Below are 25,424 nucleotides of genomic sequence, written 5' to 3'. Positions count from 1 at the left end.
ACCAAAAAAAAACAATAAATTGTGTCCGAATACGAAAGCGGTAAAACGTGTATTGTTAAGAACAGCAATATTAAAAACAAGTTTTTAAATCGAATGTAAACCTGTTCCACGTAATATTATTAACGATAATAGGTAATAAGCTAGTTTAAATGAGCTGACATTCAGTAATCTCTGATGCTGCATTAATTATATTATTAAACTGCTAGAACTGGTTGACTGGTAGAGAATGCCTTGAGGCATTAAGTCCGCCATTTGTACTTTATTTTGTTGTGCAATAAAGATTAAATAAATAAATAAATAAATTCTAATTGGATAGTCGCATTATGTATAATCTTTTTGTAAGTTTCATGTTTTTAACTTGGAACTTGCAACCTTAAAAGTCATCAACTGTATGGGGTTCTTCAAAAAAGGAGTGTAAGTTTCTAATGGGTCGGCAACGCGCATGTGACACCCCTTGAGTTGCAGGCGTCCATAGGTTATGGTGACCGCTTTTCATCAGGCGGACCGCATACCTGTTTGCCACCGACGTGGTATAAAATAAAAGAGTCACTGTAACTTAGGGCTCAATATGAAAAGAAATGTAAAATTTCGTTTTTAATAAAAGTTCTGCGCTACATTATAGTCTAAAAACTTTGCGAAGGAAATTACAATTTGAAAATAAGGCTATTTGCATTCCACGCTCGCTGCCGCGCCTTACGCCGTGTGTACTCAGACACATTAGGCGATCCTGTATGAATTTACAAAAGAACCTCGAAAACAGCTTTATTCGCCTGCTATAATGCCCGCCACAGGATGTCTCCAATGTCAATAGGAGACTTTAAAACTGCACGCGGACACAAATCACACGGTAACCCGATGCAGGCCCGTCTGCGAATAGGTCACTAGGAAAGTTTTGAGATATCGATAAACTACCTAATGCATAAACGTTAAACTATTGTCAATGATAGCACGTCTCATATAGTAGTGGGTAGCAAGTAAAAAATTAGAATTTACCTACCTCCAACAATTTTTATGAATTTTTAATTGTGACAAGATGTCAGAGTTAACGCGACGCGATTTTCGAGCAATTATGTTCTATAATTTCAAGCGAGGTCTGAGTGCTGATGATTGTGTCAGTGAATTAAAATTTGTGTTTCATGAGAAAGCACCATCTCGTAGCTCAGTGTATCGGTGGTACAAACAGTTCGAAAGAGGAGATTTTAACTTGTCTGACGATTCTCGATCCGGCCGGCCTGTCGAAGCAGTGTCCTCAGAAAACGTGGCTGCAGTTAAGAAACTACTTGAGATAGATAGACATATTACTTACAAACAAATAGAGGAACTCTTGAAGATTAGTGCACCATCAATTCATACTATTTTACATGACCATCTTCAAGTAAGAAAAGTTTGCACGTTATGGGTACCCCACTTGTTGACCGCGGCCCAAATGGAATGTCGCAAGAAATGGTGTCAAAAAATGCTTACTATGTTTGATGGTGGAAAATCATCTAAGGTGAATTCAATAGTAACAGGTGACGAATCTTGGCTGTATTATTATGATGTAAAATCTAAATCTAAAAATAAAGTATGGATCTTTGAAGACGAAGAACAGCCGACGACTGTCAAACAGTCTCGCTCCGTAAAAAAGAAAATGGTCGTGGTCTTCTTTGGCATCAAAGGTATAATAAAGCGAATAACTCTTGAAGAACAGAAGACTGTTACCGCAAAATGGTACACAGAGATTTGTTTGCCTCAGCTGATTGAATCTCTAAAAAACCTTCGGCCAAACTCACGCATTGACACTTGGCGGCTTCATCACGATAACGCACCTGCACATCGAGCTCAATTAACTCAAGGTTTTCTAAGTCAATCTGGATTAATTCTACTAGAGCACCCTCCCTACAGTCCTGACCTCGCACCCTGCGACTTTGGACTCTTCCCAATGATCAAGGATAAATTGAAAGGCCGCCGGTATTCCGATGATGAGCAGTTAATTCGAGCATGGGATTTGGCGTGTGAGGAAGTCCCCAAGGAAACCTGGAAGAAGATTTTGATGACTGGTTTTGTCGTATGGAGAAGTGTATTGTAGCCGATGGAAATTATTTTGAAAAAAAAATAAAGTTTAGTTATTAAATCTCAAAACTTTCCTAGTGACCTACGTATTTAATCACTTGCCGTTTCGTTAATACAGTCATCAAAGTATTCTGTTACTACCTACGCTTAACGATCTTGATTGTTTAACAACAGAATCCCAACTAATTGTTTGAGTCATTCGATATTTGTCTACTGATGCCACCAACTACCTACCTAGTACCTATGTATTTATGACATTTATGTCCTAATAAAATAAACACATTCGCATAAACCTATTACGTTTTTCAATCTAATAACGAAATTAGAAAAACGTGCAATCCATTTGTAAACCATCAATTAAGTATAAAAACGTCTACGCGTAATGGGAGGGCGTGTCTCGTAGATACGAATATCAGTCGAGGCATCTTTATGAGTTTCTTCACAATGAATTAAAAAGAAAAATGAACTTTATGATACATACGTATAATAATGGTTATTGCAGGAAGCTATTAGGCAGTTCGCGAGTTTTTCAAAGACTAAAAGCTGTCAGATCACGTTCAATTCGGCCTTGAGACGAGCCCACAGTACAAGGCGATATTATGTTCTCTTAAGGCGAATGTGTTAAGTGATAACAATCCGTATTCACTGAGATACACATGATTAACTGGGAGATGTGAAAACACTTATGTCATCGCGCTTTTGTAAGTGTTTACAAGGTGGTATTATCTTACACCTCAATCCACATATCACCGCCCACATCCGTAGGAATAATCCTGTCGATACATTTGACGTTAAAACGATATCTAACTATTTTACATTTAGATACAGAGTACTATTGATTCAGAATGATGCCTCAGATACTGGTTCTACGGCCTGTCTTTACTGCACTTCAGTTAATTTAAGTTTCTCCCAATTATAATACAACGCTATCTTACACTTGTATTCCACCCTTAAGTCTTAATTAAACTCATTCAGAGCTTTCCTTTTGCTAAATGAAAGAATCTTTTCACATAAAGTTTTACTTAATTTCATTCCTTTCATTAAGGTTTAAGAAACTGCTACAGACGTCTGATCTTAAAGCTTATCAAGCATTAACGACGTATGTTAAGTTCTATTAAAACTGCTATTTATATCGAGTTTCTTGCTTATCAACTTCCTGCTGACCGCTTTTGATATCTCGGAATTGAAACAATATTAGAAATCAGCGTTTCAACTTACCTTTTACAAGTAGATAAATCAATAATTACAGAAATAGTGTACAAAATAATTTCTATTTGTGATGTACGAGTATCTACTTAAAAGGGAATATTCTCAGTTCGAAGATTAACGAAAATAAAGTCGATAGTAAGATATAATATGTAGAATGTAGCCTCTCCTTAAGACCGAGGCGCGATTCCGACTGAGTCAGCCGGCGGTGAAGCGCGACTAGGCCGCCAAGTAACTAGGGGAGGCCTCGAAAGGGTATCATACCTGGAACTCCGACCAATTAACTTCTTCGGTAACGTCTGGGATAGAACCGTGACGTTTTTTGGCTATTAAAGCTTGACAAATCATTATACCTATTTACGACGACCTAGCCCCGCCTTCGTTTTATTTGTTCTAGATCCCATCTCATTCGACGTTTATCTTCTCAACAAAGCTCGAAGACGACGTGCAAAATCGCTCGGAGCGCCAATATTTCAGTACCGATTTCGCAATGCAAGTACGATTTAAAACTATATGAGCAATAATAAAATAAGTAATGTTTTGGTATCTTTTCTGCAGACTTAATATTTGAATTGTAACGGCTTTAGTACTCTGGTAGAAGTTGTATTTCAAATGGTCGGTGTTCCTGACTAGGGTTTGCTCCCGGGAAATACCGGTACCGAAAGTACCGGGAATTCCCGGGATTATTGGCCAAGCAAAGAACCGGGAAATCAACTTGAAAAATCCCGGTACTTTCGGTATTTTCGGGAAATTTAATATAAAGAGAAATAAATAAATTTTTGCTACAAAATTTATTTATTTCTCTTTATATTATTTAAACAGTTAAAAAATAGGCATAGGTACAATAACACGCGCTTAGTCACTATTTAATAGCGGGTGGCAGTGGCTGCCTTGCAGCCGTGGCCACCGCGATACCCTAGGACCCTAGCTAGCCCCAGTAGCCAGTTCAGTAGTCGAGTTTTGTATTTTTGGTGAAGGTTTGTTATATTAATTTGTGTATGTGTTCGCGAATTTTGCAATAGATTCAAAAACTACTAAACGGATATTTATGCGTTTTTCACCTATGTATGATTTGTTATTATAAATTGATTATTAAAACATGACTATATGTGCTAAAAGTCGGTAAAAATCACGCTGCTTAAGAGCTTCAATCAAAAACCCTGCCCGTACGTACCGATCAACTTATAACAAAATAATGTATGGAATTGTCGCTCTTATAAATCTTATTATCTTATATATCTTATTATCTTATATATCGACGACCAGTCTGGCTCAGTCGGTAGTGACCCTGCCTGCTAAGCCACGGTCCTGGGTTCGAATCCCGGTAAGGGCATTTATTTGTGTGATGAGCACAGATATTTGTTCCTGAGTCATGGATGTTTTCTATGTATACATATAAGTATGTATAATTTATCTATTTAAGTATGTATATCGTCGCTTAGCACCCATAGTACAAGCTATGCTTAGTTTGGGGCTAAGTTGATCTGTGTAAGGTGTCCCCAATATTTATTTATTTTATTTTATTTATATCTTATTAAAAAGTCGGCAATGGCTTAAGTCTAACTTTGAAGGATAATTGCTATAAACATGCTTAACTTTTAAAAAATGTTTACATATAATGTGGTATATTCCACAGAAATTTCCAGAAAATGACTAATTTTCTCGAGAACGTTCCCTCTGACTAGCAAAAAAATAGTGCACCATCTGAAATGTTTTGTTTCCTTTAGGTTACATTCTTAGCTTCAAATTACATGTTTGGGGAATTTTGTGAGGTTTTACTGCCAGTCTATAATCAATTATTATATTTCTTTAATAGTATTTGTCTTATTTATTTTACTAAGCGATTAAACATCTCCTAGTAATGGCAGGTCGCTTAATCGGAGCAATGTATTGCAACGGTAACCATTGATGCCTATGGTTGCCAGATAGGCGGAATACTTCACGATTTTTAGCTTGTTCTCCCGATTCATTATGATATTAATAAATAAAAAAGGCAGATAAAATAATACGCCGAGCGAAGGCGGTGCGGTTCGGTTATGGTAATATAATAATAAAAGATATAAAATGCCAAAAAATATGTTGTTTCATTTGAAAAAGCGAAAAAATTAGACCAGTCCCGAAAGTACCGAAAATCCCGGGAAATCCCGGTTCCATATTGCTTCGGTACCGAAAATCCCGGTTCTTTAAAACAGTACCGGTACTGCAATCCCTATTCCTGACTGTCTGAAGTGTGGTCGAGACTGAGACGACGGCTTCCTTTCCCATGGCGGTGGTCGTCGGCAACTTGCCATGGCTCGTTAGCTACGTTTTTAGGGCGTGATCGGTGCAACGGCGCATGTCTGCATAAATTGCACCCGAATATTGCTCGTTCTCGTTACCCTTCATTCTACTCGTTCACATAAATCCTACTAATAAACTGTCTTGTCACGTAGTCATTGTAAAGCGACCTTGTATTAATTTTTGGACCACAATAAGGGACCCGGCTATGCGGCGTCGACCACCTTCGCTCGCCGAGACAATGCAGAGTTTTTACATTTGCAAAACTTAAAAAGTGCCGTGTCGCGTCATTTTACTTGCAAATCTGTGTGATTATGCATAGTGGAGTTGGCCGAAGATGTATTTACGTGTGCATTGTGCACGGTTACGCGTGTGGGCACGCAGGCCCCTCGCCGCATACAGCGGCTCGACGCTCCCCTCGGTGCATTTTCACGCGATGTCTGCTTTTGCGCGTTCGTCAAATGATCAATCGCAAACAATGCGTCTACCAAAACATGTCGTTTAAAGACTGAACACGTTCGACGCTTAAATGTATTCGTATGTGATTTTAAATGCAATCCGAACTTAAAGTACACGATTATTATAGAGTTTTTATTCATTTCATTTTGTATTAGTACGTACCTTATAGGCATCGGTTTGGTCGGTTTCCATTGGTCCCCAATAAAGTTTATTATTGGATTGTATTTTGTCGTCTGACCACGTACGTACTTGGCTGGCGATTCAGTTAAGTTCATTAAGCAGTCGAGCGGCGGACCGGCGACAATTCCGACCGGACTATGCATAATTTAGCCATTAATTCTCAAAATGACTCTTGGAAGTTCTGCGTTCAGCGTTCGCCAGACGGGGCAGGCCATCGTTATAATAATGTATGTGTCAGCTTTGAATGCAGTTTGAAGTGTACTAGACTAATAAACAAATATTTATCAATTTTACTAGCAATTTAATAATTCTTTATTGCGATCGTTTCTATTAAATTCCGCCTATGCGAATCGCAAGAGTGAGAAAGTAGCCTGGCCTTTAAAACTGCTCTCTCGATCTCGCCGAGACCGACCGGCGAGAGCATTACTCACGCTGAAATGCACTCCGTCCGATACAGCCGACTCTTAGCTTAACAACCCGTTTAAAAACAAACTTACAAATATTTTCTCGTCGTCGGCGCGCTGAGATGGCGATGGCGGGAGAAAGTTCGGGTAGGTTCAGGGGCGCGTTGCGAGTCTATTTGCGTCCGCGGCGGGCGATCGCCGATGCAATTAAATTTGTAAACGAAGCTTTATGTTCGTCCGAGCTAAATATAAATTGCGCGACGTTGCCATGCTGCCATACTGCAGGCTGGAAATACTATCTGATCTGATAAATCTGATTGCTTACGTTGCACAAAAAAACTAAAAATTAAGGACCGCTATCATACATTATCGTGGTCGGTAATGCATTTCCTGTTATTAAGTATTCCTTATATGCATGCTTGAGTCATATGTAAAATTTGCACCAAATGCATATGATAATTGATAGCTTACGATGAATGTCATTACGGTTGTAATGCCAACAGTGAGGCAACGGTAAGCAAAGTTCAGTAGTTCAACGAGCTCCAGCACCTATCGCGTTCATTGTCCCTATAATAAAGGTCAAACCGATTGTTACACTAACTGCAAAGAAACAGGACTAAAGTGTCTGTGAAATAAATTTCAATTATCTCAGTTTTCGTTAATAAAACGCAGTTTAAATCGCGCAGTGTTCGAGGCTCGCACAACGCTCGAGGGGCTAGTATGGCGGGCAATATTTCATCAACAGGAGCTTGCTTTACGAGCTTCGTCTGACTTTTGACTTGAGGGAAATGTTTCATCGAAATAAAACCTTTAAATTAAACTCCGCGTCATACGTCAGCTACAAATTCATGATGAAAATCACAGAATACGTACTTGAGAAATGTTTATTTACTCTGGGTTAGAAAAATGAGACATTAAAATAAACAACAAGAATTGTATTACGTAATGTAACGCAACCTACCTATTTGTTATATTTGGCTTGAGCCAGGGCCTAGCTTTGAATTGCATCTAAGGATATTTGTAGTTAGTCGTGCCATGCTATCTGCCGGTGACTTATCGCAGTACTGTCCGTGACGTCCAAACAAATTTATTGTCGTGTTGACTGCAACTGATATTAGCACTCTCTGGATTAGGTACATGTAGTGTAATTGTATAGTAAATATCAAAAGTAACGTATCAGACTGTCTTATTTCTTAATTTAATATATGACAAAGCCAGACTGCGTTTCGATTGGCGTCTAGCGTAAACGATTGCACAATCTGCCGTATCATATGATATGATCGTTCGTCCACATACATACAATTTAAAAATTTTGGAGGGTAAATGGTGACAGATGGGCGTGAAGTTTTATCCGTACATTTGATGCAGGCTTATACATATTATTATTACATACTCAAAACAAAATCAAATTAAAGTTAGTTAAAAAGTCTACGTATGTCATGTCACAGTCTAAATAGCTAATTAGAAAAACTACATAGTATGTAAGCAATGTATTACATTGCTTGTATCGCCAATTCTTCACTGATTATTTAATTTTGATGCACGGCGATGTTCTTAACTTCTTACGCAGTCAACTAATAAACACTGCATAATGTTCAAACAAACCACTAACGCTACTGAATATGAGTAAAACTTTGACCTTCGATTTGCCGTAAATAATTGAACAATGTTGCTAAAACGCAATAAACGGTGGCACTAACCATACTCAATAAATACAAAGTTGCGAACAATGCGTTACGTGACCAGCGGATGCACTCACGCGCAGCTACGACGCAAAACCACATAAAACGTTTCATGACTGCGCCCTGAAAACTATAAAAGATTAGATTGGTTCCATATTAAATAACTGTATTTGTATGCTTGGTTGATAAGAAATAGACTTGTATTTGACTGTATTCATTTCGGTGCATGCATATGCATTTAAGTTGTTGGATGGACGTAGTGATGTGCCATGGGAATATTCCCGGGAATGGGTATATTCCCTTTGGGAATATTCCCGGGTATATTCCCTTATTTCCGGGAATATTCCCAAAACAGGGGAATATACAATTCAAGTTAAATACATTTAAAAATAAATAAAAAATTGTTGAAATTAATAGTATGTTCAATTATTAACTGACTCTCATTAAAAACAACGTCTTTAATATTATACATAATTAAATATAAGTTTTTGTTCAATCATAAAATAATTTTTCCCTTTCGTGATGCACTTATGTGCAATATTTCTTTGTTTTGTTACTAGAGCTTTCATGTCTCTATCTCTTTCTTTCGATATATAGGTTATCTCGCTTCCTCCAAAAGCATTTACCGTGTTGCACTTATTTAGTTATCCAATATATCTGGTGCTTGTAACACGTGCGTAGATGTGCTCAAACCATGAGACCGAAAAGTAAAGTGTTCGAACATTTTACTACTCACACAATGAACAATAAAGTCACGTATTGTTGTAAATACTGCAATAATGTGTATTTATTTAAAAACGCTACAAAATTCGCGTGCCATTTAGGCAAATGTCCCAAAACACCTTGTGACGTTCAGTGTTTATTTAAAAACCGTGAAAGACCTAAGTCCACCAGTGATTTTAGTGAATCGTACGGTGAATCGAGTTCTTCACCACCCGGCAGTCAAAATCGAGAGACAAGCCAAGCCTCTGGTACAATGTTTAAGATACTTAGATTACTTAGTGAGATTTTAATGATTGTTATTGATTTATAATTTGAAATGCAACTATGATTGTACAATGTTTTAAGATACTTAGTGAGATTTTAACAACTATTATTATTATAAATTGAAATAGATATCATACACGAAAGAAAAAACGGCAAGGCCCACTGGTGGCCGAGCCGGGAATCGAATCGTTTTTTCTTTCGTGTATGATATCTATTTCAATTTATAATTTATATATACCTAGTAGTGTGACTACTTGAAAAAAGAACAAATCAAAAATAATTCAATAAAATAATTTGATTTGTTCCCTAGTTGTAACTATTATTATTGTTTTATAATTAAAAATGCAAACTACGATTATACAATTTTAATGTTTAAGGATCTTATTGACATTTTAATAATTGCTATTGAGTTATAATTTGAAATGCATCTATAATTAATGATTATACAATGTTTATGATACTTAGTGAGATTTTAATAATTGTTATTGATTTATAATAATGTCTAACATGTGAAACGTTTTAGTAACGGTGCAATACGACAGCACAAAATAATGCCAGATCCGGCATTCATTATTTAATTTAAGTGCTAGTGCTACACCGTTACAAAAACAAACAAGGCACATAATTTACTGTGATTTATAAATTCAACTGTGATGATTTGTATTAATTTAGTGAATTAAAAAAAATATTTTTTTTTAAATTGGGTTTTATTTCAACTTTCCCAGCAACTATGGGAATTTACCCGGGAACATTGGGAATAAACCCCGGGAAGAATGGGAATTTACCGGGGAACATTGGGAAATTACTTTTGTATGCGAGTTACACTAGTTAATGTCTCGGTATATATATATATATTATAATGTTTCAATAGAATCTTCGACAACATAACGTATAAACATATTCAATTTCAAAATTCCCCAATATTTCCTTACTGAGGGAATATTCCCGGGAATATTTCTGGGTATTTTCCCACCTAGGGAATATTCCCGGGAACGGCACATCACTAGATGGACGACATTTGGAAAATATCGGTTCACTTCTAGACACTAGTGTGTAGTGTGACAAACTAAAGTTGCAGGGACGCCTTCCCTGTAATACGCCCGGTAATATGTATATGGGAAACCATATTTAAACATGATCGTATTAAACGCGTTCTATTGTAGTGCGAAAAGGACCGCCTGATGTGACGGCTTTATCACGCGACCGTGCTTGCTCGCCTGCAGGGTTAGCACATGATTGCCGCGGGAGTATGTCGCCGCGAGATAGACTACCCGTCCTTATGTCATTAATACAGTTAGAAGAAGATGTGTCATCTATCTCGCGGCGACATACTCCCGCGGCAGTCATGTGCTAGGCCTATTGGATGAGAACAGCTCGTGACGTGACAGGGACAAGTGCCGTATAAAAAGAAAGGCCTAATGCTCAGCGATAAAGGGCTAATAATATGATGATGTTGATGATTATTATGCATTACAAAGTATCGGTCTACACCTATTACTACTGGCGTGATGACATTGTCATTCAGTTTCATTTTTATGCATAACAAACAAGTAACGTGCGTATTAAACAGCTTTTGCATATTATTCAAGATTGTCCTCTATTAATAGCTGCATTACTCAACGAGTTGTTTACCAAGAAACATTCAATTATAGGATAACGATTGCATATAGACGAGTCTGAAAATAAAGCTTATATGTTTGTCTATGGTTACATAACACCTTCCGACATACAAGCGATATGAGTACTCATATGTTACACGTAGGTACATGTCTAATATTACTCATTCTGATAAGCAAACAGTAAACTGTTAGGTGTTTGGCTTATTTTCGGCCACTTTACTGTCGGAAATTTATGCGACTATTTAGATTACTGCTATGAATGCCTAAGTATTCATAAAGTATGGCATAATATTGATGATTAATTATGGAAAGATACACAAAATATAACGATAAAATATAAGTGTTTTATGATGCGCCCTACCTTAAAAAACAACAATGGGTGTATTGTTTGTTTAAACGATCAGTTAGTCTATGGTATCATACATATGCCTTTGTAATGCTATTAAAAATTAATAAATAGTTCACTATCAATGAATTATGTTCGACTAAAGTCGTTATCAATTTCTGAGTAGTCGTACTACGTACTGACATTAATCGCGTTGATATATTCATTATAAAAAGCTCTATTTAGTTGATAACATGCAATTCCACTTATTATTTATATTTCACTTACTACTAGGTATATGTATATGACTTACGATCTTAAAATAGGTACCTATTGGTAGAATAAAGTACCTAACCGGTAAAGCATAGGCTTCCAAACGTGTTTTCATTGGTATATATATGTCTTGTTTATAGCAATATAATTGAATAGTTATGGACATGGACGAAAAGTGTAAAACGTAACTAAAAAGTATTTCAGATTTTTTAAAGAAGGCTTGGTTGTACCAGTATTAATTTTAAACTAGTATATACAAGTACGACAAAAAAAATCTACTTGAAAACTGTTAATAATAAAAGTGACACAGCCGTGTACCTAATATAATAATTACAATTGATCGATAACGAAGTTATAGTTGCTTAAATGTGGCGTGTCATGTCTAAAGGATCCTTATTGGAACTTTTTGCCATTCCTGTTTAAAATTCTCATAAAAAATGTTGCACATAAAGCATTAGAATCCTTTTGCGATAGAAAGCCACGAATGAACTATTAATGACATTAAATTCAGCATTTCCTTACGAGGTTGACTCCGGCATACCGACAGAAGCCGGGGTTGTAATTGATTCCAATAATGTTGCGATCACGAGCTGACCCGGCGCACACCGCATTTCTCTCAGTGACATTTAATCGGTACGACGTACTAGAAACTGTATTACGATTTATAGGGAACGTATGTTATATTAATGATAAGTGCTACCATGTTATCATTATATCTTAGAACCAGAAAAAGGAAAGATTTTTAAGTAGGTAAGTATGTACATGAATATAGTAAGTAAAATGATACCTCAGCTAAATTAAGGAGCTGCAGACTAGCTGCTTCACTTATATATTTGTGTATGGATAAAAAGTCTCGAAGTATAAACCAAAGGCGGCCTAGCCGAATGACAATCGTTGGAGCTAGACGCCGATTGAAACGCAGTCTGGTTCTGTCGCGATTACGATATTAGCGTTTGTGCATTTAGCTAAACGTTGTGCATTTCGCTACGTAGTTACTTACCCCGGTCAAAACTTCTAAGGGCCATATATACTGAAATTTCCTCAATTCCGTACGTACGTGTATCGTATTGTACTAATTTATGTTTGATCAAATCGTATCTTAGTATCAAGGGTCACATTTTTATGACTAAATACGTCATGTTTCCATGCGATCCGACTCTAACATTATAATGCCCATAATGAGATCGATTGCGATTGTCTACTCGTACATGTGAGATATAGTGGCGATATAAGATGCGATTGGCTATAAACGTGGGCAATAAGTGGGTGGCGAATGATAGTGATCAGTGATGCATGTCTGCATACCACTACTTATTTGTTTGTTTTGATACATTGAAAGGTCTTTTGATAATACATTTATTTTATTTATTACTATTATGTATATCACAAAATGTGATGGGTCAAATTACTCACGGGCCCCGTGACGGGGCATTGGAAAAAATGTGCTTCCAGGATTGGACGCCTAAAACTTTCGTATTATGTATAACTACGGAAAAAGTTATGTAGATTGTAATATAAATATATAAAAGAAGAAACTGACTGACTGACTGACTGACTTATCAACGCACAGCTGAAACCACTGGTCCTAGTCACTCCAAATTTGGCGCGTAGGTTCCTTATAAGGTGTAGAGGAGCACTAAGAAAGGATCATTCAAAATTCACATCCTAAGGGGGTGAAATGGCGGTCCAAAGTTCAACGTTTTAATAAGATTACTTTTAGTACGCGGGCGAAGCCGCGGGAAAAAACTAGTAAGTTATAAAGTATCAGTGGTGTGTTACCTATTTTATTCGGTTTTATACTGAAACGATATTAATTATTATAAATTTAAATAGTAGATATTTTAATAATTTTTAATCTTTACTTACTAATCTTTCTCGATCTTCCCTGTTGTCCGTAACAATATTGCCTAGATATTGTTCATCCGTTATATACATATCAAACAGGTTTTCCCATCGTCGCGAGGATACCGCGATAGAATTTTAAATTGTATGCTGCATTATATAAATGGACACACGCGAGTAGCCAATAAACAGACCGCCTACCGAGATAATTCTAATCTAACTCGTTTTGTGAGTAGTAGGGATTGCAGTACCGGTACTGTTTTAAAGAACCGGGATTTCCGGTACCGAAGCAATATGGAACCGGGATTTCCCGGGATTTTCGGTACTTTCGGGACTGGTCTAATTTTTTCGCTTTTTCAAATATATCAACATATTTTTTGGCATTTTTCATCTTTTATTAATATATTACCATAACCGAACCGCACCGGCTTCGCTCGGCGTATTATTTTATCTGCCTTTTTTTATTTCATAGTAAGATTATACCGTGCAACAACAAAAAATCGTGAAGAATTCTGCAACCTACTACTACTACTATCTGGCTACCATAGGCACCAATGGTTACCGTTGCAATACATTGCTCCGATTAAGCGATCTGCCATTGCTGGGAGATGTTTAATCGCTTAGTAAAAGAAATAAGACAAATACTATTGAAGAAATATAATAATTTATTAACGACCGGCAGTAAAACCTGACAAAATTCCCCAAACATGTAATTTGAATCAAAGAATGTAAACTCCAGGAAACAAAACTTTTGGGATGGTGCACAAATTTTTTGCTAGTCAGAGGGATCGTTCTCGAGAAAATTTCTATGGAATACCGTAATATCACAATTTATATCTAAACATCTTTTTAAAAGTTAAGCATGTTTATAGCAGTTATCATTAAAAGTTAGACATAAGCCATTGCCGAATTTTTTTCTAGACCTACCTTTATGTATCAGAGCGACAATTCCACCACACATTATTTTGTTATAAGTCGATCGGTACGTACGGGCAGGGTTTTCGATTGAAGCTCTTAGCAGCGTGATTTTCACCGACTTTTAGCACATATGTCATGTTTTAATAATTAATTTATAATAAGAAAACCTTAAACATTCCTCAAGAATCACTAGGTTGGTAGTTTTTGAGTCTATCGCATAATTCGCGAATACGGTTTTATAACATGCAGAGAAATGAGTCAAATGATATTGAGAGAGAAAACATAAATAAACAACTTAATATAACAAACCTTCACCAAAAATACAAAACTCGACTACTGAACTGGCTAGTGGAGCTGGCTAGGGTATCGCGGTGGCCACAGATGCCAGGCCGCAACTGCCATACGCTATTAAATAGTGATTAAGCGCGTGTTACTGTACCTATGCCTATTTTTTAACTGTTTAAATAATATAAACAGAAATAAATAAATTTTGTAGCAAAAAATGTCACTAAAAAATATTTCCCGAAAGTACCGGGATTTTTCAAGTTGATTTCCCGGTTCTTTGCTTGGCCAAAAATCCCGGGAATTCCCGGTACTTTCGGTACCGGTATTTCCCGGGAGCAAACCCTAGTGAGTAGGCTGGAACTTCGTTACTAATTATTGATATAAGTTTGAGAGGACGAGTACCTTTAAGATGGAGGCACATGTAAATACCGAAGTATCAACTTACAACCATTAGTTACTATTTTATTTTGCTGTTCATGTAGTTTTTATTGCACATGTGTTGTATTTGAGTTTACTTGTCTATGATACATATTTGTTTATTTATTGGCAACAGCAATGCAGGTTAGTTAGAGAAACAAGCTGTGGTTCGCTTCAAACCCAGTGTAATCTCGGTTTGTCTGCGAGTTGCCTGTGTACATATATGTAACGGTTAAATATCTCGAGTTGTTCCGTCCGTCTATGGTTGGCTTATGGAGAATGGTCAGAGCTATGGGAATAACAGCTCAGGAATAAATAGTAAGTAGTCACGGTTGATCGAGCCTGGCTTTACATACAATGAGTCCCGATCGCCGCGCCCCCGCTCAATTCAACTAATTGCCTAATTATTTTTATTACCCGTTGCTTCAATTGCCATCCTTTTTGTACTTTTCTACGTGTGGTACAGTTCCATGTGAATCTTTGTGATCTAAACTGCGAGTTCGTATTATTTATTCATTACTATAATTACTATAAACGTAAATCAGTCCCATCCCCATTAGTCACTTAGCATGCCACTCGGCTACGCCGCACCAAAAAAAAATTAAATTATTTTTCTTCACCATTAGTTGGTACAAACACACATTATTTAAGGAGTTACATTCTGATTGAATTCTATACATAGATATTTATATGGGGGCCGAATTTGTGATGAATACAAAGCGGAGATCAATCCTGACCGACTCGATTAATTAAGCCAAAGGAATTTATTTAGCGGCAGCTGCGGAATGTATTCCAAACATAGTTTATTGTTGAAGGGTTAGTTAGTTACATACCTAAAGTCCGAATGGAATTCTAATATTTTTCCTTGTGGAATCATATCAGTTTATTAATTAGTATATTATCGAGTTGAACAAATTAATAATTATTGACATATATGCCAATAACAAGAGCGCTTCAGAAACAAGAGACGAAATTCATAACATAAGTTTCATAACGAAGGTGGTTATTATGTTAGGTTATGAATTATGAAGGAGTTAAATTACTGTACCTACACAGAGAAACCAATATAATACATGTAACATGCTGATCTGTATTTTATTTTCCTAAAAACGATACGTTATTCCAAAGGCAAAGCGCGTGCGGTGCGCTTTTTTTGGGCAAAATCGTGAGCGAAATAACCGAGCGATTGTGTAATAGAATTTAGTGAGGCCCATTGTGCGAGTGCGGGGCCAAGGCCAGCTTTGTTTAGAAGCTCGCTTTGCTTATTATTATTATCACTATAAATGAATTCCAGTCGATAAGCTTCTACTTGCACTACATATTTACGAACTGTTTTGTTGGTTGCATAAATCGCGATAAAAATGTACCCAAATAATCACTTGTTTGTTTCAAATGCCACAGTAAAGTATTTGAACAGTAATGAAGGATCATTGCGAAGGTCAAATTGATGTCATTCGCGCGCCAAAAATGTTTTGTTTATATTAGTTTGCACTGACCCTGGTAAAGCTATCGTATCAATTGTTTTAAACATCCATAAAACTCATTACACTGAACGTTCAACAGATGTGAAACACGATTACGATCTCTTTTTACAATTTACATTTTAGTTCAATGTTATTGCGATCTGGCAATAATTAGAGGCACTATGTATGGGTGTTAAACTACTATTATGTTAATTAACATGCGATGTTTGTAAATGATTTGACAATATGGGCAAATTCGAGTAACGCCTAATACGCTCTAAAATATGGCTCGCGGCATAAGAAGTAATGGGTTTTATTTAAAACAGGTTGTATTGTTCAAATACCTACACAAGATGCACAACACTGCACCGAGAGTCAGAGTTTGAGAAAAATATTTGTCATATAATTATACCATATCATACCTATGTATGCAATGTTAAATTGACTTAGTGTTCTTGCGATCTCGCCCACTTACTAGAAGTCGTAAAATCTTATACTATTAAACGAGCAATTCTTGTATATTTATTTATTTATTTATTTATTTATTTATATATTTATTTATATATACCGACGATCTCGGAAACCGCTCTAACGATTTCGCTGAAATTTGTTTTGTGGGGGTTTTCGGGGGTGAAAAATCGATCTAGCGTAGCCTTAGATCCCGGAAAACGCGAATTTTCGAGTTTTCATGAGTTTTTCTTTCGCATTTGTAAACGTAAAATATGGTCCTTAATTTCGCCGCGCGCGCATCGATTCCGCTTAGCTCAGTCGCACGAGGTCGGTCTAATGTACGCAGATAGATCGTAGGTGTCAGGGTTTCGAATCCCGGCCAGAAATTAAGTTTTTGTTTTTTGTCTTTTTTTTTGTTTTTGTATTTATAAGAGTTTTTTTTTTATCTAAAGACGTGATATATTAAAATAGAACCGAGCGAAGCTCGGTCGCCCAGATATTTGAAATAATGCCTACCGAACTATGAAAACAAGGGATCCTATCCTATTCAGACAAATCGCTCACTCGAACGTTGTGAAGGTACACTCGACACTTCCATCCATCAAAACTATTACAAGCCATCTTTGGTATCGCGCGCGGTAGGGGCAAATCAAAGTGCAGCCTGTACTTATGTTAAAGGGTGAAATTAGTTTCAATAGATCGGGTTCGCCATGCGGCCCGGTTGCGTGGCGTGGGTCGGCTCATGAATGAGAAAGTCTGGAACCGGTTGCTAACTCCCACTGAGGTGTCTACTTTCAAATCACAATAGACGTGTGCATTATTTTTAGTACTTGGCGATTTTATAGCGACGCTGCAGCTTGCTTTCTGTGAAACTCATCGTAAACAGATAGAATGATTCGTAGAAGTTTATTAGTGTTTATGACAGCAATTTTATGTATTTTCATATGTCAAATTATTTAATTGAATCACGGACGATTTTGAGGCCAAACGCATTATTTTACACATTCATAAAGTTAATGTTGTTTGACTTCCTCGACTTGACCTTAGGTTTTTTTTTTGTTATTTGAAGGTTTTCGTGATACCTAGGTACGGACCGAGCCGGTCGTCCTCGTGTATAGTTAAACATGTTTGCCGAATGTAAATGTTATGGATCTCCAAACAATCTTGGACTAATCGTGTAAAGTGTAAACGGATGCATGCAGCTTTTAGCGCTGGAAAAACGGCCGTAATAAAATTGAGTAATATGGTCGCCCGCACCTTGTACGTGTGTGTGTCTATGTAGCAACGTAGTTATGGTTACAGTCCTAAGTAAACATGAAGCTAGCGAGGCGCGCCCGCGCATGTCGTTTATCGCCACTTTGGCCGCGCACTCGGCGATCGAACGACCCGAACCATATCGTAACACTTAATAAATCCTAGGTATTATCTACAATCTAGTTTAAATAATTATCTAGTAGGCTGTTTTGAATTAATTAATATTTTTATATGCACAATGCTCATTTAATTCGTAAAGTAACACTTAGTCGTACTGATCTTCTTGCACTGTGGTATGAACGTGGTGCGCAAGCGCAAGGCGGCCGCACCACACTTCATAATATAAAACCGTGTCGACAAAAACAACTTTATTTTTATTCAAGGCCACGATCGCTATATTGCATTCGCTTTGCAAATAAATGGAACGCTTCCCGTATCTAAAATACAGCTATAACTATCAGTTTGTTGAATTTCGTAAACAAGGCATTATGTTGGCTTATTAGTGTCTACAGAAATTAATGATATAAACACATCCTCTCACGAATACATATATACGGGTAATTTAAAAAAACCGGCCAAGAGCGTGTCGCGCCACGCTCAGTGTAGGGTTCCGTAGTTTTCCGTATTTTTCTCAAAAACTACTGAACCTATCAAGTTCAAAACAATTTTCCTAGAAAGTCTTTATAAAGTTCTACTTTTGTGATTTTTTTCATATTTTTTAAACATATGGTTCAAAAGTTAGAGGGGGGGGGACGCACTTTTTTTCCTTTAGGAGAGATTATTTCCGAAAATATGAATATTATCTAAAAACAATCTTAGTAAACCCTTAATAATTTTTAAATACCTATCCAACAATATATCACACGTTGGGGTTGGAATGAAAAAAAAATATCTGCCCCCATTTTACATGTAGGGGGGGTACCCTAATAAAACATTTTTTTCCATTTTTTATTTTTGCACTTTGTTGGCGTGATTGATATACATATTGGTACCAAATTTCAGCTTTCTAGTGCTAACGGTTACTGAGATTATCCGCGGACGGACGGACGGACGGACAGACATGGCGAAACTATAAGGGTTCCTAGTTGACTACGGAACCCTAAAAAATAGACATTGGGATCCCTCATCAACATTAAAATAAATGTAGGAGTCTGGCCTGATAGGCCGTTGTCAGCGTTAACATAGTTATTTATCAAAAGGTCACATTACAGTCAAGATAAGATTAAACTTCTGCGCAAATTGTACGGTTAATTAGTTTGTTTTCCCTTAACGCTAGCTTACCTGCCGAACGAAACCTAGCCAAACACGACCCCACCACACGTGACTAACAAACAAACGATTAAATAACAATGATTAAGATCGCGTTACGAGGTAACTAGGGCGGCTAAGTTAGTCATCGTTTTTTACGAAAACAAAGCCCCAAGGTCACCTGTCTGGCAGAACGGCGCACTTCCGCCGCCATATTGGAGGCTCCGACGGTTACGCGACACGCAATTCTATAGATAGACATTCCAAAATTTACGTGCCGCCAGTTGGAGATGATTTTAAACATACTGTGAAATGACCTCTAAGATACATAGTCAATGTAGGTACCAACCAATTATTCTGGACGCGGCCAATAATCCGTATGACATTTTTGTAGGGAGTAACTGTTATTTACAGCCTGTCGTGTCGTGTCCCACTACTGGGGAAAGGCACATCGTATTGGTATGTACTACAACACGTAATTTATTTAGAAGTGTAACAATTAAGTATCCAAAATAAGTACAGTAAAAACCTGATCCATATTTTTTTTAATTTAATCTATGCTAAAACCTAAAACGAATTGGATGAACTGTCATACTAGTCATCGTTCGCAGTTTGCCGCTTCAAATAGGTAGACAGACAGTCGGCCTAGTCAATGCCCTCCGTGGCGAACGTCGCAACTCGCAAGTGGCTCTGTCGCACATTACGAATACACAAGAGAGATAGAGAGCTACGATGGGTTATGGAGCGTGATCGATTTGCGTGCGTTGAGCGTGATGATCTTGTCTACGCAACCAGCAGGACCCGTACGGCACGGACCACTCGACCGCTCGCCCAACTCGCACTTGGCGCGTTTTTATCTGCGCCTGCATGTAAACACAATGCGATGTTGACACGTCCCGCCAGATACCGGCTATCTGTGGCCTTGGCAATGAAAAACAACTCCACTTTTAAAACCTTGGCGGTTTATTTCTGTTTTGCACGGCGCCATCGCGGCAAAAAACTGGTGATTTAGGTTTCTGTTTACTCTGATTAGATTTTTTGCAAATGTTGTTGTTTGTTGTATTACGTATGAATCGTATTTATGATATACCTAATCTTCAAATGTGCATTTGTACCTATTTATACCTATTTTAATTATATTGTCAATTGAACTTCAAACGACTTTGTTGTTCGGTTTTTTCCTTATCTTATCGTATTTGGTACCTAACTAGAATTTCTTCTACCTCTATTTAGGTACCAAAGCATAGCATTTGTAGGTATGCTTATGTACTATTGCACAAATGCTAGAAGCAGTATTCGGAACGAATGGCAATAAATTAAATCGCTACCGAAGGGAAGTTAAAGATCTCATTTCGTGATCTCCCTGATTTGTGATACTGTGATACATAACAGCAACACACATACATATACAGCAATTGGCAGAAATGCTGTAATAGTGAAGGAGATGCAGTTTGTAGTAATTCTGCACTGCAATGTTACCGTAATATACAAGTGTTAGGTTTTTTTTTATATCTTTCTGCAAAGTTTGCAATTCTTTAGGAATAGAAATATTCCTTTTGTTGGTTTTTTTTTCACATTTAAGTATGTAAGTAAGTAAATAATATTTACCAGTTTAATATTCTTTTCACCACCCCAGCTGGTAAAGGCTCTCTTTGCTATTCGAAAACATAGCAAAATGGCATTTTATCCACAAGAGTGAAAAGTAATTTCATACAAATTTTAACTTGATGTCTTAAACAGATTGGTAGATTTTACTTATAAATTATGATTTTGAATCATAAATATTGAATAAATTGATGGATTTCATTTAGTTTCATGTTGTATAGTCAGGTTCGTGTTGGTGTGGTGAAAAAAATTGTGTTTCACTCGGTGGCAAAGGCCTTGAAACCCTCGTAACGCTTAAGTTTCGTTTTTTTAAAATATTCCATTCTTTCGCTAGCGTCGCGTCTCGTGCGGTTGAACAACTATTTTGCCCCCCTTTAAAACATATAACTATTATTGCACCACAAAGATAACAGATTTACAAATAACAGAATTACATTAAACATAGGTAGCAACAGCTTAATATAGTCATTTAAAACAGGCGTGACGTTTATGTTTAATAGAATTAGGTAAAATAGCAATCAAATCATCTTCACACTTCTACTAATTACTTTAATATTGTTTAGCGGCTACTTAACCATAATATAATAATTAATAGGTAATCGTTTTACTACAACGATTACCAAGCTAACTGTCACGCAAATCGTAAACTGCATACTTGCGTGTCGGCTGCAAATCCCAGTAATTTGATTAAGTGATTAAAACTTGTGTTATGAGTTACATTTACAATGTCTGGATCGGTGATATAACCTTAGATTTTATTTTAGTATTTTAGAACATTAAAAAAAAAAGTTTTGTTTCTTGTACCTCTATATCCTACACATAGTTTTTGAACAAAAGCAATGCATTTTCATGACACTTAACGCTACCTAAGTTAAAAGGGCACTTTTGACGGCTGTAATTAATTGTTCACGCCAACGCTGACACCCTCAAAACGTTATATATCCCCGGACAGAAGCTTTGACCCGCCTAGCTGCTGTCGGGCCAACCCACCCCGAAATAGTCTAGTCTGGTAACGACTGAAATATTTAAGCTATAATGGATCGATTGTCATTTCAGAGCCGGCGCTGGTGCGAACGGGATTTTCTCCAGGAGGCTCGACTTCTCCACCTTCAACCTTCTGCCGAAGCACAAAGTCAACTCATATCAGATAAAGGTAAGCTCAACCAATACCAGTGGCGTGAATTGCATTCAGCAAGAATGATCTTATCAAACAATGTATGTTTTCGTTTCGATGTTTTGCAATGTAATTTAAGATACAGATAAAGCGCTACAAAAATATAGCTTAGTTTGAAAAATGAGGTATTAAATGGAGATTTAGTGAATGTAGATTGCTAAAATGTCCCTTTTCCATTCGTTCTGGTCAGAGGTGTAAAAGAATAAAATATTTTCATCGCTGAAAAGGTTTGCAGAGGTGAAAGTTTGCTTTTGTTGTCGCCGCCATAAAAACACAGGCTGACACTTTTCGCGATAAAGCGTTGTCAGGGAGCCGCACGGGAGGCGGTCCCGCCGAATAAATGCAGTTTCTCTCTAATATTGTCGCCGGCTAGTAGTTTAGACATGACTTTTTAACCGTAAATTGTATTTTGCCGTCTATCGTCATGTGGTTGTATTTGTTATGCAGTGCTAGCATCTAATCTCCACAGGCCTTGAGCCAGTTGTGTGTCAAGCGACGGTCATTCCCCCGACGGCGAGCCGCTTCTATAAATACCAAGCGTTTATTTGTTATTTATTGCAGCCCAACGCTTGTTGAAGTAGTACTTATTTTTACCGTGGCAACGATTGAATAATTGTTCCCAGCTTACAATTTGTTCTGTAGATGTACAACGCTCCACTTGCCCTCTAGGAGGTGCAAATTGTAATAGATGAGCTCGCTCGGAGCCCCAAGTGGAGCGATATCTTACACGAGATCAGTGATAACTAGTAACTTGGTATACATTCGATTATCTAGGAACTTGAAGATTCTCGTACGTTACCTCCGAGGCGTTATAAGTTGAAGATGAATTATTGGTCATGGTCAGTTATTTATAGAAATCGGCCGAATATTCGGTAAATATTCGATATTCGGCATATTCGGCAAGTTTTTCAATGTTCGTGTTCGGCCGAATAATTCGGTTGCATTGCCGAATATTTGCCGAATAAACAAAGTAAATAACTAATGAAGATCTTACGTATTCCATTGGATAATAAGCTTCTATTTTAGTAGCTTTCTAAGGAACTACTAAAAATATACTTACCTATGCATCCAAATATAAATACAATTGTTTTGTAAAAAAGTTAAAAAAACCGTAATAGTTTAAGAGTTGAGAAGAGTTCAGAGTTGTTTTAACTAAGTTTTAGTTATCCACTAAATCATAAGAACATAGTTGTAGTATGTCAATCAATAATTTCATAGTAAATAGTTTCATAGTAGTAGCCATTTATCAATAATTTCATAGTAAATAGTTTTAATCTTAACATCCGCTTTAAAAATATGGCGTAACCGAATGTTCGGCGGAATATTCGTATTCGGCAAAGTCCGTATTCGGCCCATCTCTAGTTATTTATAAACGATATTTGTAAAGTTTTTCCTAGTGTAAAATTAATGGCCGATAAACAATTATGATCAGTAACAATTAATTATTTTCTTTCTAAAATACATGAATATCTGACATTATGGCCGGTTAGGTATATTAAAGCAATTTTCATTAATTATATGTCTTGGGCTCCTCCATAACGTGATTATGATCGGCAGTAAACTAGGCGTTCGGGGCTTGTCTACCTTAATTTATTGTACGTTCTGGTATTTTGCTTTAATTTAGGTTGCATTTTAACGACTCCCAGCGGCAGTGATTCGTGTCGCGCACGCCGCCATTGTACCGGTGGATCCGATCGTGCACGCGAGATAATTTCAAACATTTTCTTCACTTATCTACCGCGTAAATAACACCAGCAGTATTGTCTTGTAGCCGTCTCGTTTCGCTCCGCGTCGCGTGACTACACCCCGTTTCCACTCCACTAAGGGAAACTTCATAATTCTTAGATCCACATACATTACTGTAATATGTTTCAACCTTTTAAACAGACAAGAACGACCGAACGAGTCTGCGAGATGTTACGATTTCTAGAAACTAATATGTGGCCGTACCGGTCGCTCTAAGGAGCAATAAAATCTAGATAGTTACAGTTACGCTCCGAAGTAAATATCTCTCGAAGTCTTCGTGCATTGGTACTGATACTGGGTTCTAATAACTAGTGAAACGATAGCAGCCGTTTGCTTGATTGATAACAGCGCAGCGTCCGCGGCGCGGCGCAGCATCATTAAACTGGGACCACTTCTTCTATTTATGGTGGCCCGCTGTCTACCAGCATATTGATTGCGAGGACCGGTCGCCGCAGCCCGTAAAACCTTAAGCCGGGTTTATGAATTTATCAGGTTTGCAATTTTCACGTCGCACACAAACAGCATGCAGGTATCTCGGCCCAGAAACAGGCCCGACCGCCTCGTAAAATGTTTGAAGGTTACTTCGCAGTTCGTCGCAATCCAAAACTACTGTTTTTACAACGAAGGGATGTCTGAGTATCTGCCTGATTGTTGCGTATAATATCCTAAAAAGTTGAAAGTTGGAGTTGTGAAAACATGTAGATAGAATCTAAATACAAAAAAAATATTACATATATTCTGTAAACAATCATAAATATGGAAGTCTAATTAAATTAATTTATCGTCTTCCCCGTTTTCCCGATATACAAAAGTTAGGTACATTGTTACATACATCCTACATCGAATATGTGAATGAATAAAAAATCATAGATTCAATGTCCGGAGACAATCCAGAATGCAAACTACCTAAGCATCCGTTTTTCTCATAATTCTAAATTAGTAAACTTTTGACAGGCAGGCAAGTGGCAGGCAAACTCCCGCCTCGCCTCCATTGTCTGCTATTAAATTCGTCTGCATTAAAAGGTAGACTAGAGAGAATCTGCGTCACTCGCAGCACGCAACTCGCAGGTCGAGCTCGAGATGAGGCGCGGCCCGCGGGCGACGCGGCGTTCAGTGGGTAACTGAATCCTACAGCGTGCCACCCGACACCGTGCTCAAGGTTTCCCCATGTGGATTAACTCTGTTTTTCTTTTTAAAATGTCTCGAGTACGGGGCACCCACTCGATTGTCTGCATATAAATGCTTACTCTACACTCATACCTAATCAAATCGTAATTATGAAAAATTTTAGTTAGTGTAGTAAAATTTTAGTAATTTTAGTAATTTTAATTTAGTTTCTGTTGTTCCCATCTCAATCCTTGCATTTGACGTGATAGTTCTGTTAAAGTTACGTACTACTGTTATTATACTGTTCCACTGCTCATGTTAAGGATCTAAAAAGATAATGTTCCGTCAGATCAAAATGCATCTATACAGCAACATCTGAGTTTTCTCAGCGGACCATAAACGGCATGGAACGAGAAAGTAGCCGTTTAATAGATACAATAGGGCTGGATAG

The 25,424-nt window shown here is 37.3% G+C and overlaps 1 protein-coding gene across 1 annotated transcript in view; it reads left to right on the top strand.

The window, feature by feature from the left end:
• Positions 1-25,424, top strand: part of LOC125225510 (headcase protein) — a 58,396-nt gene that overhangs the window by 5,623 nt on the left and 27,349 nt on the right. Inside the window, exon 2 of the mRNA XM_048129295.1 lies at positions 22,003-22,099. Within this exon, the coding sequence (XP_047985252.1) occupies positions 22,003-22,099 (97 nt within the window). The remainder of the gene's footprint in view (positions 1-22,002; positions 22,100-25,424) is intronic.

This window comes from Leguminivora glycinivorella, chromosome 1 (assembly GCF_023078275.1).
Source record: "Leguminivora glycinivorella isolate SPB_JAAS2020 chromosome 1, LegGlyc_1.1, whole genome shotgun sequence".
Classification (NCBI taxonomy): Eukaryota; Metazoa; Arthropoda; class Insecta; order Lepidoptera; family Tortricidae; genus Leguminivora; species Leguminivora glycinivorella.
The sequence above is the reverse complement of the archived record's forward strand: the minus strand, read 5'-3'. Positions and strand labels throughout refer to the sequence as shown.